Here is a 19,809-nt window from a genome sequence, read left to right on the forward strand (position 1 = left end):
AAACTACAACTAATCCAGAATGCGGCAGCTAGACTGGTGACTGGGAGCGGCCGCCGAGACCACATAACACCGGTCCTGAAAGATCTACATTGGCTCCCAGTTCGTTTCCGAGCACAATTCAAAGTGTTGGTGCTGACCTTTAAAGCCCTAAATGGCCTCGGTCCAGTATACCTGAAGGAGCGTCTCCACCTCCATCATTCTGCCCAGACACTGAGGTCCAGCACCGAGGGCCTTCTGGCGGTTCCCTCGTTGTGAGAAGCCAAGTTGCAGGGAACTAGGCAGAGGGCCTTCTCGGTGGTGGTGCCTACCCTGTGGAACACCCTCCCAACAGATGTCAAAAAGGAAAACAACTACCAGACTTTTAGAAGACATCTGAAGGCAGCCCTGTTCAGGGAGGCTTTTAATGTTTAATAGATTATTGTGTTTTATTCTTTTGTTGGAAGCCGCCCAGAGTGGCTGGGGAGACCCGGCCAGATGGGCAGGGTATAAATAATATATTATTATTATTATTATTATTATTATTATTATTATTATTACTCAGGAACTCTTCTAACAATACTATGATTCTATGAATCCCGCCCCACTTGGAGCATGGGCTTTAAACTAATCTGATCGCGCTTGTTCTTTCTGCCTCCTAGCCCAGCCTCGGCGGGCTATTTGGATCCGGTTAAACAAATCAATATATGCAAATTGGGGCGGGGGGGGGGAGCCCAGCACCAGCTGGAGATCCTAAGCCCCGCACCAGCTGCAGAATCCGCTTCGTTCTGCTCAGCACCCCATGCTGAGTTCTGGATCTGAAAGCTCCTTACATAATTTAACGTAACAGGGATCCATGCCGGTGCTTATGTATAAGACGGTGTGCTGGCTGTGGTTCACCCACATCAATTGGGAAGGGAGGTGTGCCAGCTACTGAGGCCTCCCCTCGCAGGTAGTGTGGAGGGGGGGATCATTGGGAGGGGTCCCAGCATGTCATCACGGTGATTCCAGGAATGTGAATTTCCACAGCTTAATTCACTTTAGCATGCAAACCTTGGAAGATGTGTTATACTGAGTCAAACCATTGGTGCATCTATCTCAGAATTGACTCCACGAAGGCTGGAGGACTTTTTCGTGCTGCAGGTGTTGCTGAGCTGAACTACAACTCCCAGCATCCCCAGCAAGCATGGACAAAAGCCAGGGGTGATGGGAGTTGTAGTTCAGAATCATTCAGAGGGCCAAAAGTTCCCCACAACTACTCTGTGCTTCTCAGGGTTTCAGGCAGTGTGTAGTAGTGTATCTTTTATCAAAAACGGCAAACAAACCCAGGAAACATAGAAACTTCAGCGGTGCGCAACCATGGGGCATCCTTGCCATGAAAATGAGTGTGCCCCTATTTTGATCTGTGAGACTATTAATCTCAGGGTTGTGGGTTCGAGCCCCAGGTTGGGCAAAAGATTCCTGTGTTGCAGCCCTTGCAGGGAAGGCTGCCCGGCTGCCCGGCTGCCCCATGGCCCAGCACCCTTCCACCTCCTTCCCTTCCTGCCCCGATTAACACATTTCCCTTCTAAAATCTGGAATGGTCAGTTGCTTGCATGCACAGCTCAGCCAGCAAATGTTTGTGCAAGGGCTTAAAGCACTCCTCCCCGCCTGCCCCCTGAAACCCCAGGCTCCATTTGGGCTTGCTCCGGACCAGATGTTCCACAGCCTGCGCATTGCCTTGGTGAGGGGAGTAATCTGCGCCCGGCGGGATTACCATTCTGTCCAGTCTTAACATCTGCAGCAGGACGCCAGCCCCCAAACTCCCAGGCAGCACTGCTTGGACACACAAAGCAGAAGCAGAGGACCCGGTAAGAACTTTTTTTATGGCATCTCTGCAGGACAGGAGTTGGTGGCCCTTGCGAGGCTCCTTTTTTTGGAAGTAGGGGCAGTTTTGCTTGTTGGATTACTCTCAAATTAAGAAGTCTACCAGAACAGAATTGGGGAGGTGGGCAGTGCCCCTATAGCCCCAAACGCCTGGCCAGCACCATAGCACCCATTTAATTTTTCTTGGGCTTTTAGAGGCATGAGAGGCCAGAGGAAGACACCCTACCTGCAAATATAGGAGGAGGGAAAAATGATGAAGATTTATTGGAGGCCATGGGAACTTTCGGAGCACCTGCTTCCCAGGTCTCCCAATCACTGGATTACTACTATTCTAACTGATCCTACCTCTCTTTCAGGGACCACCTCCCTGGATTTTGAGAGATATTGGTGGATGCCATGAAGGAAAAACTGTAGCGAGCTATGGAAGGCCTGCAGCTTCGGGTAAGCTTCAATAAGAAGGAGGGGAGGGGAGAGGGAGTCTGCAGCTGCCCTCTGGGTGCCGCAACCTGGGCTCTCCGATAAGAAGGCCAGGTCTGCCATCCTCTGCCTTATTTCTCATTTGCATAGGTTAATTTATGTATCTGCAAGTTAACTGCTGCCTGGGGGCGAGGAAACAAAACAGCCCCAACAGTCAGGAGGGGAACACAGCCAAGGTGGTTTTTAAAACAAATCATTCCAAGTGCAGTTCTGCAAGTTTGGCACTTTGGGGAAGGGCTGCAGCTCAGCGGTAGAACTCCTGCTTCGCAGACAGGAGCCCTGGGTTCAGGAGCCCTGGGTTCAGCATCTCCAGATTGGGCAGGCAGCGTCCCTGCTTTGGAACCCTGGAGAGATGCTGCCAGTCAGAGTTGACAACAGTGAGCTCAATGGACCAGTGATCTGCATTTTAGGCAGTTTCATGAGTTCCATAGATATCATTGGTCTTCTCCTTCTGAGCATGATCCAGCACAAATATTTAACTCTTTTGCGCCATGCCATAGGATGTGTAGTGCAATGTAGGGCAGAAAGCAGAATGAGGGTTTCTTTTCTTTTCTTTTAATAAAAAAACTTATATATTAATATTTTATTAAGAAAATATCTTTTATAAAAAAGAGTGAAAAGAAGAAAGAAAAAGTGAGAATGGGGAAAAAAGAAACAATACTGTTACATTACCATACATTCATATACAAATATGTATATTCTTATTATCCTAATACACATACACTTTTCAATAACCTAATATATTCTGCATAAACTCATTCCAAATTTCATTGAATTTATCCAAAGACAGTCTGTGTCTATAAGCTGTCCGTTCATATGTTGCCAATGTTGTCACGCCATTGATTGAGCAGAATTGTACCTCTGTTCTTCCAATTCTTTAGTATCAGTCTCTTGGCCACTGTTAGGGTGCTTAGAATCCATTTTCACTGCCCTATTCTCAATTTCCATACAATGGGTATAGAGCTCAAGAGCATATTGACCTCTGAAAAATCTTACTTTTTCCTATAGTGTCTTATTAATATAGTTCAGCACTGTCTCCCAAAACATAGTAAGTGTGGGACACAGAATGAGGGTTTAGGCTGCCATTGCATACCCACCTAGAGTAGTTCCCACTGAGTGCAATAGAACAGGATCCTGATGTTAGCTGGGGCTTCCTCCTTAACCAGATGGAGAGCCAGATGCAAAAGAGGATGGGATCCTTCACCTTTAGGAACTGTGTAGAGAGGGGGCTGCCGGTTTGCCTGTTTCTATGTTATGCATTTTTGTTGTTTTTGTATTGCAAACCACTATGATCCTCCGATGAAGGGCGGTTTGGAAATTTAATAAATAAAATAAAACTGGTGCGGATGAGAAACTCACAGACTGGCCCATGTCTACCCCAGCCTGGCTTCCATTCTAAATAACATGATTAAAATAAAAATAAAAATCAGCGAAGAAGCCTACAGTCTTACTTTCACCCTGCCTGTTATTGGGAATGGTGACGCAGAGGGTCAGCTGCCCATCAATAGGTGGAATCACCTCCTGAAATACTTCATCCCTTGAGAGGCAGTGTGGTGCAATGGTTAGTGTGGTTAGGATCTGGGAGAGACTGGGGTTCAAATCACCATGCTGCCATGAAGCTCACTGGATGACTTTGGCAAGGTCACGGCCCCTCAGCCTGACCTATCTCACTGGGTTGTTGTGGTGATTAAATGGGGGAGGGGAAAGAAAATAGTCACTTCTGATGAAAATAGGGTCGTCCTAAGGAAAAGCGGGACATCCCAGGATCAAATCAGAAACTGGGACGGCTTCTGTAAATCCGGGACTGTCTTTGGAAAATAGTTACACTTGGAAGGTCTGCAAGCCAGGTTCTGCCACCTAAGGCAGCTACCTCACTCTGCCTCATGGTAGGGCCGGCCCTGTAGAACTCAGATATTTTTCATTGTTTCCACCGCTGCTTGCAAACCGTGCAGGAAGAAGAAGATTGAGGTTGTCTAATGGACCACTGGCCTAGATGTGCAGGATGACCTAGTACTGACTGGCTCCTTGCAAAATAAATAAATAAATGCTGGACTATGTAGGCCTCATTCTGACCTTCATGTTCTTCAGCAGACTGAGCATCTCTTGGTCAGTACAGATAAGCTCTGCCTTAAAAGATCCTGACTGTGCCTCTTGCTTTGTAAATTTAAAGTGTGTTGATGGGCAGCGAGGATTCAAGGAAGGAGAAAACAGACCACACAGGAGTGTCATCAGCCCCACAGGGATCTTGTTATAGGAGAGAAGGATGGGGCTGCCCATTGGCTAGGGTAATCCCCCCCAGCAGATGCTGAGAGGAGATTGAAGGTTTTTTTTTATATAAATAGCTGAGGTCAGCCCCCCCCCCCCGCATTTTGCCTCCATGGCTGAGAAGCATTAGAGAGAATTAATATGCAATCTCTCCGTGAGAGGGAAGTGCAAACTCCCCCTCCCCCATTCTCGTAGGATTAATCCCTGCTCCTGGGTGAAAGCAGTGGTGCTTCTGGGAAGCCAGAAGGGCTGGAAGGGAACCAACAGGAGAATCCAAACTCCAGGCAGGCAGCAGGAGGACATGATGGAGAGGCAGGGCTCATGCTGCCACTACAGAAGGTCACTCAGAAGGCCGGTGGTTCGAATTCCCATGATGGAGCGAGCTCCCGTTCCTCTGTCCCAGCTCCTGCCAACCTAGCAGTTCAAAAGAACACCAGCGCAAGTAGATAAATAGTTACCGCTGTGGCGAGAAGGTAAATTGCATTTCCATGCACTCTGACTTCTGTCATGGTGTCCTATTGCACCAGAAGTGGTTTAGTCCTGCTGGACACATGACCCGGAAAGCTGTCTGCAGACAAATGCTGGCTCTCTCGGCACAAAAGCGAGATGAGCGCCTTGGACTGGAATTGAGCGTCCAGTGGTCCTTTACCTTTTTACCTGTACAGGCCCATCACTCACACCAGACTGAGTGAAAGGCGGGCAGGGAGCCAGGCAAATCACTGCACCAGCCATGCTAGCAGTGGGACCCCACTCCTCCCCTTCCTGTGCCTGGAATGCCCCAGTTTTGGACTTCCCGCGGGCTCCTGCCAGCAGCAATCCTGCACTAATGGAGCAATACTGATGTCATTTATCAGGCAGAAGCTGGTGGAGACTGACAGTGCAGGGTGCAGACAGACATACCTGCCCCAATCCTCAGCCCAGCACAAATGTTTTCATCATCATCATCATCATTATTGCAGCTTAGGGGGATCAAAGGGAACAGCTCCATGGCAGAGCATCTGCTTTGCATGCAGAAGGTCCCAAGTTCAATCCCCAGCAGCATCTCCAGGTGGGCCTGGAAAAGGCTCCCTTCCCGAAACCCCAAAGAGCTGCTGCCAGTCAGTGTAGGCAATGCTGAGCTAGATGGACCAATGATTTCCTGTGTTCCCAAAGAAGACCCAGTAGGGTAGCAACCAGTGGAGCACCAGCCTTGGTAGGGATGTTTCCGTGGCTATGGAACTGCAGCCAGAAGGACTAGCAATGTGGTCTCCTTTCATGATGCCCCATATAAACAGCCTTGGTCATTGAATCATAGTATTGTAGACCTGGAAGGGACTGCAAGGGTCATCCAGTCCAACCCCCTGCAATGCAGGAATCTTTTGCTCAATGTGGGACTCGAACCCACGACCCTGAGATTAAGAGTCTCATGCTCAACCGACTGAGCTACCCCAGCTTCCTTAGTTGCCCTTGTTCTTACACATTCAGGATATATTGGTGAAAATGACTTTTTTTAGGGGGGGGGATGCATGCTATTAAAGAAAACAGCTCTCAGAAATGTTTGTGGTAGGATTAATGTAAGGGATGTCACCAACTAAATTGGACTCAGAGCAGACCCATTTAAATCGATGAACCAAATTTAGCCATGTCTGTTCAATTCAGTGGGACTAATCGGACTAGCGTTGGATATAATCCTGTGTTTCTGACTAATGCCCATGAAACCTTTTAAAATGAAATGAAGCAACTGCAAATTGATGCAGAAATGTGGGGAAACTGGATTTGAGATTGGAAAAATGGGAGAAATCGAAATTGACCGGTGGGATGTCCACTAGTATCAAATGCTGAGCTAAGTAGACATAACCCTGATCTCCCTCTATCCATTTAGCAAATGTGTGGAGGCAAACGTCTCTGTGGCTGCAGGGTTAATTGAGAATGTGGGCAGGTTTGGCAGAGTGCAAAGCTGGCCAAACCCAAAGGAATCCTAAAGGGACATAATGGCAGAAACATTTTGTGCGTGCTAGTTTTAACCTATCTCCACCCCACTGCCATGTTCTGAGGCCAAAAAAAGATGAGTCATTTATGGGGGAGAATCAGTGGATGTCAGAGGAAATAAACACTCCATTCTCACCCGCTAGTTCATCCTTGCAAATCCCCATGTTTATGTTACAGCAGCAAAGTCTTGGTTTGGAAACCCTATATTTTTCCAAGATAGCGTGTTGTTTCACCTTGAGTTGTACATCTTTGCTATTCACAACAACCCTTTTAAAAAAAATAAAGTAAATATAAAGCAACTCTAAGTATTCCCCCATTCCCCCGAGTTTGCTCAGATTGCACTCTGTCTGGTTTTAAAATTGATATCACTGGTTGTTTCAGTGGCTCTGTTGCTTTCCTTTAACATGCCAGAGTGAAATTACATTGCGGTGAACTCACAAGAGCAAATCTGTTAGGGGTTGGACTTGTTTTTGCTTTCCCGTCTGCAGGAGATTTGAGGGAACTCCCTGTTTTGCATTTACGTAGCCTGCTGGTGGGGCATCTCCCTTGCCTGCAGAAGGTCTCAAATCTAAACCTCAGCATCTCCCTTGAGAGCTGGGAGAAACCTCTGCCTGAAACCCCTGGAAAGCTTCTGCCAGTCAGTGTAGACAGCACTGAGCTAGCTGGACCAATGGTTTGACACGGATATTGCAGTTTCCAAGGTTCCTATATGGGAATGTCTGGGGCCCAGACACTGCTCTGGGATCCACAGGGTGAGATGCTGCTGTGCAAAGAGACAGAGGGTGTGTGTGTGTGTGTGTGTGTGTGTGTACTGAAATGAGGCAGATTGAAAGGAGAATCCAGTTCTTTGGGGTCAGTATCTGCCAGGCTGCGGGGATCCCAGAGCGCACGAACAGAGCGCATAGCAGCTTAAGCCCCCTCCCCCAGGGGGTTTAGCCAAGGAAATCTCTGGCTTTCACCCTGTTGGCAGGGCTATGGAGTCCCTGAGGACAGTGGTGAGAGGGGGAGGCCTGCAGCTGATGCGGTGTGGCGGGGGGGGGAATGTCAAAAGGGGACAGGAGCAAACCCACAACAGCCAGAATCAGCAATGGTGTCCCCAGCACACGGTGGAGAGTCGTCCTTTAATGGGTTGTGGCTCCATCACGGATGACAGCTTGCCCATTATGGCATTGCCCGGAAGACCTCGAGACTGCAGAAGGAGGGAGTGCCTTCTGTTGGGCTTGCAGTAGCCCCAGGTCCTACTGGTAAGGTGGGCAAGGGATGGGGGAGGCTGGCACCCAGGGATGGGCAAAGCGGTCGCTTTCACTTTCTCTCTGCTTCTTGCTATTTTTTCCAAACTTAAGTTTAGTTCTCCGCATTTCCACATCAATTTTCAATTTTTCTAAAATGTCCCTATTGGAAATTTGCAGTATTTGAGTGAGAATTCTATACACGTGTAAGGAATTTTGCCCCGAGTACTTTATTATTATTATTATTATTATTATTATTATTATTATTATTATTATTATTATTGCAAAGCCATTTTCCTGTATGCTATTTACCAAGTAAGGCACATTGTACCCCTGCAGATACATTTTCATAGTCATTACTTGGCTGGGAAACTGCATTGCAAAATTCAGAGAAATGTGGATGCCAAATATGGCTACATATTTTTTCCCCATAACATTTGAATTAGGTAGGTACCCAGGTTGTCCACATTTAGTCAGAGTTGAGAAGGCTATTGTGGAAGTTTCCATCACAAGGGATACTTTTTATTATTACAAAGGCTTCTTTGGGATTTGTGTGTGTGTGTGTGTGTGTGTGTTATGGGAAGGAGGGAGGGAGAAATTCAACAGAAAATTATTGACACCTGCCCTAAACTAAAATTTCCAAGTTCCTTGAGGGAATCCTATACCACTTAAAATTCTATAGAGCTGGTTTAAATTTGTATCCTAGATATAGCCTCTCTTTCTCACTTTCCCCCATGCTTGTTAACTGCTATTTAGTTAGGGGAGGGATGTGATGGTGTTGAAGTGGTCAACCATGGGGCTTGCAGCGATTCCCTTATGGGTCTCAACCCAATAGATGAAGAAAATGGTCAAGATCTAGGGGTGCCTGTTATGTTCTCTGAAGCTGTGATGTTTTGGAAAGCGGGGTGCTGTTTGAAACAATTTGGGGCCAGGATATCTACAAGACCACCTCCCCTAATACAGACTAAGCTAATGTTTGAGATCTTCTGAAGAGACCCTGCTGGTTGTTCCACAACCACTGGGTTGTCCCTTGAAGGCAATCAGTGAGGCAGACAGGAATGACATTTGAATACCTCTTTAAAACTTAGTTTTCCCAATGTTTCCTCAATTCTGACTCCCACACCTCTGCTTTCTATTTTTATTTTGATATGCATACATTTGCTTTGTTTTTATCTTACTTTCTTTAACTAGGAAATATTACTGAAAGTTATTGCTTTTTACAGAACTGTTTTTGTATCAAAGGCTTGGAGATTTTTTATCATAGCTGCCAAGTTATCCCCCTTTTTAAGGGATTTTCCCTTATGCTGAATAGGCTCCCTCGCGAGAAAAGGGAAAACTTGGCAGCTATGTTTTTTATTATGTTAGCTTACCCACATTTCCTCTCGTCCTGCTGCTTCACCCCAGGGAGCAAGCAGCAATTTGTGTTTTCTCTGGCTTGCTGTTTGCTCTGATTTGGCACTAAAGAATGGGTTTTCTCTTGGAAAGGAAGGGAGCAAGGGGGAAACCACTCAGACCCGTGCTTTCTACACATGGGATGAGTGGAGGTGTGGATGAGCCCTTAATTTAAAGAATAGATGAGAACATAAGAACAGCCCTGCTGGATCACACCCATGGCCCATCTAGTCTAGCATCCAGTTCTCGCAGTGGCCAGCCAGATGCCTCCATGGGAACCCCATAAACAGGGCCTTAGTGCATCCACCTGAAATTCCCAGAAACCGTTATGCAGAAGCATCACTGCCTCCAACACAGGAGGTCTAACAGAATCAGAGGAGTGTAGGAAACAGTTGGCCATTTCACCATTGGCGAAAAAGGTATCCTTTCATAAGGCCAGTGGTGGATGATGCCCTTTGAGATTGGTAGGGTGAAAAACAGGGAGGCCAACAGTAGGGGGCGCCAGAGCTAAGGACAGACACAGTAAATCAATTCTAGTTTGTCCCCCTCCTTGTAGAGACAAAGAAGGGACCCTGCCATACCTGCCAAGTCTCCCGCTGAAAAATGCGGGATCAGCAGCGGTGCGGCACCAGAAGTTGCGCAGAAGCAACTTCCGGAGCCGCTATACCCATGTGTGGGCACCGGAAATCGGGCAGAGCGGCACCGGAAGTCGCTTCTACGCATGCCCGGTGGCCATCTTGGTGACGGCTGCCGCCATGCGGCCACCACTAAGATGGCCTTTGGGCATGCATAGAAGTGACTTCCGGTGCCGCTCTGCTCGATTTCCGGTGCCCACACATGGGCAAAGCGGCACCCAAAATGGAGGCTCCCTAGCAGGTAGGAAATCTGGGGGATTTCCAATATTTTTCTCCATTCAGGAGAACAGCGGGAAACGGATTAAAATCCGGGGGTTTCCCTATGAAAAACGGGATACTTGGCAGCTAAGGACCCTGCCCAAGCAAGCAATTTTTAGAGGGAACATATAAAAGGTGGAATGTTGTCCTTGAAGGGCACACACACATACACACACACTTCCCAAGAACATAGAAAGTTGTCTTATACTGAGTCAGGTCATTGGTCCATGTAGGCTAGTATTGTCTACGCTCGCTGGCAGTGGCTCTTCAGCATCTCAGGCCAGGGCCAGGAATTGTGGCAGGCACCTTCTGCCCTCTCACTGAGCTACGACCCTTTCCCCGGTGTCCTTCTTAAAATGTAATTCTCCAGGCTGCGTGTAGCACTCCATGGTTTCAGCTGTGATTCTAAAACCTTGCTAAACTTCTCCTAAACATTGCTCCCAGCAGGCCTCTGGCGGCCACAGCCTCTTCCGGCTCTCTGCTATGGAAGTGAAGTTAATCCACGTGGCTCTCCTCGTCTTCTTCCTTCTCTCGGTTGCCATGACCAGCTGCTTCCTCTGGCAGTATAGCCTTCCCAAAGTGGAGCCCAGTAAGTATTGAGCCAGGTGCCCATTTGAACGAGCCCATTCTGGCCAAAGAGTTTCACGGCACTTCTCACCAGAGTAGCAGGGGGGGGAACCACACACACACACACACACACACACACTATAGCTGCCAAGTCTCCCGTTTTCCCCGGGAAACCCCCGTTTTTCCAGCTGTCCCCAGCCGAAAAAAACGGAATTTTTTTGTTTTTCCCCGGTTTATTCTGGCACGGCGGCCATTTTGGAACTGGGTGGACTTCTGGTGCGGCAGCCATTTTGGAACTGGGCACAGCAGCATCAAAAGTCACTTCTGAGCATGCTCCGCCCAGTTCCAAAATGGCCGTCGCGCTACTTCCGGTATGCTACTTTCGGTCTGGTCCCTTATTTTTCAGAGAGGAACTTGGCATGTATGGTTCACACTTCTACCAGGCAACTAGGGGTTTTTAAAGGAATTTAGTCTTTGCAAATTCTCATATCGGCTGACCTAATCTGCAGACTCTCCAAGTGTCCCTATTTTCCAGGGGCAGTACCAGATTTATGAAAGCCATCCCAGTTTCTAATTTGATCTCGGGATGTCCTGCATTTCCTATTTTCATTGGAGAAATGTGGGAGGGTGGGACATCCCTATTCGAGAAATGTTGGGGGGGGGGTTCCTGGAGTTATGCTGCACCCCGAGCCGAGGAGATAAGTAACTCTGCAACTTTTAGAAGACATCTGAAAGCAGCCCAGTGAAGGGAAGTATTTTAATGTTGAATGTTTTATTATGTTTTTTTTTTAATGTATGTCGGAAGCCGCCCAGAGTGGCTGTGGCAACCCTGCAAGATGGATGCGGTTTAAATAATAAAATTGTCGTTGAATAGGATGTTCCTATAGTCATTAGAGAAATGTTGGAGGGTGTTGATCTGCACTTCCTGGACTAGTGTGCAGATCAGATTCCACGCTTCTCGAGTATCCTGATGCAATCCTTGGCTCAAAATGCATACAAAATATATCTTTTTAAAATAATAAAACGAGAAAGAAGTGCCTAGAGAGAGAATATTTTTTAACGCATATTTTTATGCAAAACCCATTTGACCACTTTTGATCTGCGGAACTGCCCGAGGCAGTTGGTAAACTGAAAGTGGAAGGAATGTTTTTTTTCAATCAGGTTCTGCTGTTGCCCCCATCTGGGCTTTTCTCATACACTTACAGAAATGCATAATAATAATAATAATAATAATAATAATAATAATAATAATAATAATAATAATATATTTATACCCCGCCCATCTGGCTGGGTTTCCCCAGCCACTCTGGGCGGCTTACAACAGAAAAATGAAATAAAACAATTAAACATTAAAAGCCTCCCTAAACAGGGCTGCCTTCAGATGTCTTCTAAAAATCTGGTAGCTGTTTTTCTCTTTGACATCTGATGGGAGGGCGTTCCACAGGGCAGGTGCCTGGTTCCCTGCAACTTGGCTTCTCGCAACGAGGGAACTGTCAGAAGGCCCTCGGTACTGGACCTCAGTGTCCGGGCAGAACGATGGGGGTGGAGACGCTCCTTCAGGTATTGCATTTGCATTGCAAATGTTTTCTTGTTGCTTTATTTGAACTGCTCTGCTGCTGATTAACCATTGAGAAATATGTTTATTATGTCTCTGTCTATTGTCTTAAACCTTGCCATGAAACACTATCTTAGCCATAATACCAGTGCCCCAGATTCTGTTAACTGGGGAAGTGATCTTTCCCCAATACAATGAAGCAGACAGCCTTGCCACTGTCAATAGATAAGTAATTCTACATCTCCTTTCTCAACGTGCCCCTTTCCATTCCGGTTATATTAGCTGCTGGTAAAAGAGGTTTTCAGAACGCAGCTGGTGTTCTGAGCTCAAGGGAGCTCAAGGCTGTGAAGGAGGCAGAGGGAAGGGAGACAAAAGCAGGGTGGAGGGGAGAGTGTCCTTGTTTGGCTTTTAAGCTGCCTTCCCTGGCTTTACAGCACCCCTAACAATCCAGCATCATTACGCTGTGAATAAGCAGGTTTTTATTTTTATTCTGTTCTTATACACAGGCAGCTTAAGCTCCCAACAGCCTCTCACTCAGTAACAGCCAAGATAGAAGAGAGTGGTGACAATTTAAAAGGGTGGGGGACTCATAGAATCGCAGAGTTTGAAGGGACCCCCCAAGGGTCATCTAGTCCACCCCCTTTGATACAGGAATAATCATTGAAGATCCAAAAGCTGGGGCCTATATGCATCACTTCCAGGTTTCCCATGGGTGTGTTTGTTCTACCCTTCAAAGCTCCATTGGCCAGTTTGATAGGAAGACAGTAGAAATATTTTATTGATTTGGAACGTTTGTTCCTTTATAACTGCATTTATGTCACACCTTTCAAGGTATCTCCATTTAATCCTGTGATGTCAGTCAGGCTGAGAGACAGTGCCCGGCTCAAGGTCAGCCAGTGAGCCTCATGGCTGAGTGGAAATTTGAACCCTGGTCTTCCAGGTCCTAGTTTGATACTCTAACCACTAGATTACACTTCCTCTCAAATTCCTCAAGATACCTGAACCATGGCATTCCCACCACTCTGTCTCTGTTTCTGTTCATAGCCCCATCAGTGATGGAGGTCAGGCCAGAAGCGGTACAGATGTGTCCCCGTTACCCAGACCCCGTGCCTTTGGACCATCCAATCCCAATACTGAAGGATGCCCTCGAAAAGGTACACTGTGGTGAGACTTATGGAGGGTGGAGGGTTAGCATTTTTCATTTCAGCAAGTCTATCCAGGCATGTAATTTTTATCAGGCAACTTTGCGATTTTATGAAGTGTTATGGTTTTAAGAGAGCTGGTTTTATTTGTATTTGCTGCATTAACTTCCTCCTGTTTTTATTGGCCTTTCTTAATGGATTTTCCTTTTTTAACTGCTTAGGGGGGGATCTTTCATCGAGTTAAGGGCTATACACATTGTGTTAAAGAAAGTAAGTTCAGAGAGAGTGGGGGAAGCCCTGCCATCCTCTGAGCTGGCTTCATGATATCAACCAATATCACAACTCCATTGCTGGCCATTCAGAGTGTGAGTAGGAAGCCTCGCTTTCGATTTAGCATTGCGGTTTTGTCTGACTGGCTACATTTTGGGGCTGTTCAAAGTGTAGGCAGGAAGCGCTGACCCTAGGCTTAACTCTCTGGCATCATCACCCAAACAGAACAGGCTTGTTCTCACAATCTTTGTGTGATCACTTATCATGCAGAGAGTTGGGCAGAGGGAATGACACCCAGCAGAAAGCAGAAGCAATAAAGGAACAGCAGTGGAAAAGGAGCAGCTCAGGTTTTCTCAGGGAGCGTTTCTCAGGGAGGTGAAAATTCATTGCAGCCTTAGTGATTATCTAGCATTCATAGATGGGTAGGCCAAAGATATCTGACTACATGATGAAGGTCTTTGATTCTCCATTCTCTACCCTTCTCAAATCTCCTGCAGGTAGACATGCTTCTCCGTCACAAAATCCGGAGCCCTGGCCTGCCAGCTCTGTCGGCGATCGTCATCTACAACGACACAGTACTATGGACAGGAAACTTTGGGAAACGCAACAACTCCGACCCTTTCTCTGGCATCCCCAACGAATACACCATTTACAGGTGAGCCTGCTGCTCACTCCAGCTGGACAGGTGAGGTGAACGGCCTGAGTCTCTTGTCTCAATGGCCTGCACACTTCTGTGTGCAGTGTCTTCTCTGAGAAAGACCCCTGCCTGCAACCCAAGAAACCCACTACCGGTCAGTGTAGTCATTTCTGAACTACACCGATGTTCCAGTCTACATTCTTGGACTATGTGCTTCAATGACACTTGTGAAGAAGAGGTTCCATTTGCAGCAAATGACATCCATGGGGAGGAGGTGTGAGGGAAATCCTTTGTTCTGGAATATTTCCAAGAAAAGGAAGCTTTCCATGGGAAGTCCTTTGGTAGCCAACACAGCCTAGGGTAGCCTGCATATCTGCTATTGGGCTACAATTCCCATCATACCTGACTATTGCCCATGGGATGTAGCTCAGTGGTATAGCATGTGCTTTGATTGCGGAAGGTCTCAGATTCAATTCCTACCATCTCCAAGTAGGCCTTGTAAAGATTCCCTGTCTGAAACCCTGAAGAGCCCCTGCCAGTCTGTATAGACCAATGTTTCCCAAACTTGGGTCTCCAGCTGTTTTTGGACTACAATTCCCATCATCCCAGACCATTAGTCTTGCTAGCTAGGATGATGGGAGTTGTAGTCCAAAAACAGCTGAAGACCCAAGTTTGGGAAACATTGGTACAGGCAGTGTTGAACTAGGTGGACCAAAGATCTGACTTGGTAGAAGCTAGCTTCCTATGTTCCAGCCTGGGTCTGAAATCCAACCATGTCTGGAGGGTGTCCTGTTGGCTGTCCCTGCTCCAGCTGATTACGTGTGGTTTGTTTGTGCCTGGTAGGATTGCCAGTGTCTCCAAGATCTTCCCCACCATCATGTTGTACAAGCTGTGGGAGGAAGGGAAGGTGACATCACTTGACGACCCTATAGAACGTTATGCCCAGAGCTTCACCATTAAGAACCCCCTAGGGCGGCTCAAAGAGTCGGAGCAGAGATACTCAGCGGATGGACTGATCTTCCTGGAGAAGGGATCGCTGCCCCTCAAGCCGTCCCCGGTGACTTTGCGCAGAATGGCCAGCCAGCTCTCAGGTGAGGGATTGCACGTGTGGAGAGAACCTGTCAAACATTGTTTGATCAGCAATCCCAGCATGGCACTGAGGCTTTTGAGATGGAGCCACACCATGACCTCATTAGATGCCTATCATCTTGTCTTTCTCCAGAGGTCTCTTTGGGAGAAGGATCTTACTTTTGTGAAGACTTGATTCCTGAGGAGTTCTTGTCTGCAGCCAGATGCTTCTCTGGATAGAATGGGTTTACTGTCAGTCTCATAAAAGGCCCCATCTCTCCCATGGGCTCAGGACTTGTTCAGCCTCACTTTCAGCAACCAATCTCTCCTGTGCTGCATATTTCCAACCCCGAATAGTCTCGTGCAAGGATCCTCATCCTCCAACTGAGCCTGATCCAAAGCTTGGTGATATTCCAGGGCCTCCGAGTCATCCTCTGATGAGGAATCCTCAGGCTGAGACATGAGCGCTGTTGTACTAAAACTCCCATCACCCCTCCCTATAGTTTGTATCTCCTGGCTCTGTTTTTCCAAGCCTGAAATCCACTCCCCCTTGCTCTAAACCACCCAGATCTGGCAAGTGAGAGCCTCTTGCACCTCTTTCCCAACTGACATCAGTAGATAGTATGAGTGATTTCTCTTTCATGTCTCGGATACTGCAGGTTTGCCCCGACGGCTGCGCTCAACCACTTTGTTGTGGAAAGGGACAACCCAAGAAGCATTGGCACTGTTGAAAGATGATGTCCTGGTGGCTGACCCAGGAACCAGGTGAGAATGCCCTAGGCTAGGGCTTTGCACCATGTTTGGCCAAACTGAACCAAATTGGGCTCATTTGTGCCCTGTCTGAATCTGGTTGAAGCAGATACAAACCACTACAGAGCCGAATGGGTTGGTGCTGATTTGTAGCTGAAGCCAGATAGACTGTTTCCAAACTGTTGCAGTTATTAATTGCAACACCATAGAAGGAGAACACAGGGGAGAGGGAAGAAGGGGAGCTACAGGAAAGCTGGAATGACCGTACCCTACCTAGTACTCTCCAATCACATTTCCGGCGATGGTATGCAGTCCTCCAAGCCTATTTATCTGGTCCCTGAGGGTCTCCACATTCCATGCCCTCTCTCTGGGTCACACCCCTCTCCAGCCTTCCTTTACATTTGGCTGACTGGAATGTGTCCTTGAACTGTGACAACATCTCTTGTTCGCCTGGATGGAGGAAGGAGAGATGTGTGTAGGTGTAGAAATTGCTGGCCTTTGTTTGGTTGCAATGTAGCCTACTGTATAAAGGCAAGTGTCACATTGATTGCCCTACCCACTTTTGCCTCTGGCCCTGCTCACCACTGGCCTGAGGATCCCGGATGGTTGCACACAAAGGAATGCAGCCATTGAAAAATCTCCCCACACCTGTTTTAAGGCTTCAAAGAGTGAGACAACGATCTTACTTTACCTGGATTCGTACAGGTGTAAAACAAAAGCTGGTTTTCTCACTGTAAAATAAAAGAAATTCCTTCAGTAGCACCTTAAAGACCAAAATATAAACTTAGTTGGTCTTTAAGGTGCTACTGAAGGAATTTTTTTTATTTTGCTTCGACTCAGACCAACACGGCTACCTACCTGTAACTTTTCTCACTGTGACAGCTTTCTAGTTTACTAGTCCGGTTGAAGGGCTGAAATGGATTAGCCTGCAACCAAGGTTTTGTGTATTGCTGGATAGGCTCAAGGAGCTGATCCATGATAAAAACTGCAGTTCTGGCTTTGACACCAAACGGTGATGTACGTGCTCCGTGTGTGAGAAATCGTCAAAGCAGCTTAACTGATCCCTTTCCTCTCCTAAGATATTTTTGTAAGTGTTTAATCTCACAATGGATCTGGCTGCAATTCAGACCCCTTCAGCAGTATCCATTCGGTAGGCAGTTATGAGAGTGTGGGGATGATGGAATGAAAAGTGTTTCCCTACCATGTCCTTCTGATGTGTATCTATCTACATCCTTTGGGGAAGTGGTGTAGCTTAGTAGAACTCCCGTTTTTCACACAGAAGAAGGTTCGATCCATGTCAATCTCCAAGTAGACTCCTGGTCTGAAATCCTGGAGAACTGTTGCTAGTCAGTGTTGGCATACTGAGTGAGATGAACCAGCTTCCTATGTGATTGTACACACCATTGTATTGATATTCTTTTCAGTGAGATTTTTGGAAGTATACAGAGATTGTGGAGTGTTGCTCATTTTGGCAACTTTTCATTCATCCTCAAATTCTAGTTCATTCAATCATAGAACTGTAGAGTTGGAAAGAATCTGAGGGTCATCTAGTCCAACCCCCGCACAAAACACAAAAATCATATAATGTATAGCATAACATGAGTAAACGTACATAGAGTTATATGTAGTGATAGTCCTACTCAAAAAAGACCCATAGGAATTAAATGGTGTGACCAACCCAAACGGAAACAGAAACTTTTTATGAATCTTTGCAACAGTGCAGATCCCATTACAGTATTTCTTTTGTCCCTGCCAGCCAATATGTAAGCCCAAAATGACTTAGAAAGGTATTCCATTGTCTTTTAGTAAGGCAGCACCAAATAATCAATTTCACCCATCTCTGTAAAATTTGCATTAAGAAGATGCATTAGCACCATGCTAAGTTCCAGTTGACATTCTTTATCCATGTCTCTGTGATGCAGGTGGGATGACGGCATCAAGTATTTCAGGTCAAGCTCAGTGGGCACTCTGGGGAAAAAGTTTGCTCCTTTCTATCTCTCTTTCTCTCCCCTCAGATGTCATTATAGCAACTTGGCTTTCTCGTTAATGGCCCATGTCCTAGCTGAACACGCTGCAGAAGGCGAGTACCAGCGCTGGGTTTCTGAGAACATCCTTGACCGCTTGGGGATGGAAGACACGGGCTTTGACATCACGCCTCCCATCCGCTCTCAGATGGCTGTGGGTTTCTACAGCAGCGGGCAGGCAGCCCCCCTCTATGACCTGGGCTGGTACAGACCTTCTGGGCAGATGTACTCCACTGCTGCTGACCTGGCCAAACTAGCCATGGTCTTCCTGGGCACGTACCACCGGCGTCTCCTGGAGCCTGACACCGTGAAGACCATGCTGACGCCCCTCTTCAAGTGCTCCAGCGAATACTTTGCCAACAAGACCGGCACGCCCTGGGAGATCAACGAGCAACTGGGCTATGACATCATCAGGAAGGACGGTGACCTGGACGGCTATTCGGCCACCTTCTCCCTGGTCCCCAAGCTCCGCCTGAGTTTCATTGTGCTGATGGCTGGTCCCCGCCCTCGAGGAGACGTCGTAGCTCAGACCTACGAGTACCTGATCCCCGCCATGGAGTCCGCCTTCCGCGAGGCAGAGAAGAGCCTCAACCCACCGCCGAGCCCTACTCCTTACGTTGGCTACTACACCTATTCCAACCTGACTTTCTACGAGATCAAGGTTGGGGGCGGCGGAGTGCTGGTCATGCAGCAGTTTGGGCCGCACATTGAGGAGCTGATCCCGGAGAATTACCGGACCATCAAGCTGCATCACCTTGAGGACCGCGTCTTCCAGGTGGTGTTTGATAAGGAATTCCCATGCACCCTGCACTTAGGCTCCGCCTCTGTGTCCCTGGAGACCCAGGATGGGCAGCTCTTCAATTTCTACCCTTTCGATCGCAAGGGCTTGTCCCCTGGCTTTGATGCTCCGGGTCTGAACACGTACAATGTCGTGCGCATCCAGCGCAAGCCAGTGTTCTACAGTTAAGTGCTAGCAGAAGGGGTGCTGAGCTCCCTGTACCAACTTCCCCCTGCTGTTCTGCTGTCCAACAACCGGGTTGCAGAAAAGAAAGAGCAAGGTGGCAAGGAACCGAGGACTTCCACCTCCACCAATGGCTTAGCTCTCCTCTTCCCTCCTCTTTCCTCTCCGATACCCAACACAAACTCCACGGCTGTCCACTTGGACATGCCCCCAGGCACCTTATGGGTTAATGAGACATGAAAAGTTTGGGAGGCAGTTCCCCGCCCCCTGCAACAGCAACACAGCTTCTGGGATCGCCTTCTTGGGACACATTCAAGTTCTCACCATGCCTAGGTTTTGATCTAGGGGCAATCTCAAATCTTGGAGGAAAAGAGAGAGGGGAAATGCCTGGGCCCTTCAAAGAGACCAGTAGCAGGGAAATCCTGTTCAGCCTGGGGTCTGCATTCCCTTCAAGAACTCCTTCCTGGGGTCATGTGCCTGGGTGGGCGGAGCCGAGGCAAAAGCAGGTGGATCAATGAATGTGAGTGTGACATTTGTACAATAGACTAGCTGATAGACGCATTCACATAACCCTTTCCATCCTCCATCCAGGCAAGCTAGAGTCATTTGAGTTCAAGGACACAGTACTGTACAGTCAGGCAAAAACATTAAAGGAGGGTGCAAAGCAGCATTGGTGAGAGTGTGGCCTGGGAAGATGGGGGTGTGGCCGGGGAGGGTCAGCGGAGCCAGGCAGAGAAACCTGGGAGTTTGCACTAAGCTCTTGGACCTG

The 19,809-nt window shown here is 47.6% G+C and overlaps 1 protein-coding gene and 1 non-coding gene across 2 annotated transcripts; one reads left to right on the top strand and one right to left on the bottom strand.

Moving 5' to 3' along the window:
• Positions 1-5,943: 5,943 nt before the first annotated feature.
• Positions 5,944-6,016, bottom strand: TRNAK-CUU (transfer RNA lysine (anticodon CUU)). The gene has a single exon. It is a non-coding gene; the product is annotated as a tRNA-Lys (tRNA).
• A 4,502-nt stretch (positions 6,017-10,518) lies between these two features.
• Positions 10,519-19,146, top strand: LACTBL1 (lactamase beta like 1). The gene is made up of 6 exons (XM_035120612.3): positions 10,519-10,655; positions 13,233-13,342; positions 14,098-14,255; positions 15,081-15,328; positions 15,965-16,070; positions 18,071-19,146. The coding sequence occupies exons 1-6, from the start codon at positions 10,550-10,552 to the stop codon at positions 19,044-19,046; spliced, it is 1,704 nt and encodes a 567-aa protein (XP_034976503.1). The 5' UTR covers positions 10,519-10,549; the 3' UTR covers positions 19,047-19,146.
• The last annotated feature ends 663 nt before the right edge of the window (positions 19,147-19,809 follow it).

Source organism: Zootoca vivipara, chromosome 6, assembly GCF_965207765.1.
Source record: "Zootoca vivipara chromosome 6, rZooViv2.hap1.1, whole genome shotgun sequence".
NCBI lineage: Eukaryota > Metazoa > Chordata > Lepidosauria > Squamata > Lacertidae > Zootoca > Zootoca vivipara.

What these genes read in the sequence shown, in the direction of transcription:
- LACTBL1 (XM_035120612.3), top strand. Translation starts at nt 10,550, where the DNA reads ATGGAAGTGAAGTTAATCCACGTGGCTCTCCTCGTCTTCTTCCTTCTC. An exon ending in CCTTCCCAAAGTGGAGCCCA is followed by an intron (nt 10,656 to 13,232) that starts GTAAGTATTGAG and finishes TTCTGTTCATAG; the next exon opens with CCCCATCAGTGATGGAGGTC. An exon ending in AACGAATACACCATTTACAG is followed by an intron (nt 14,256 to 15,080) that starts GTGAGCCTGCTG and finishes TGTGCCTGGTAG; the next exon opens with GATTGCCAGTGTCTCCAAGA.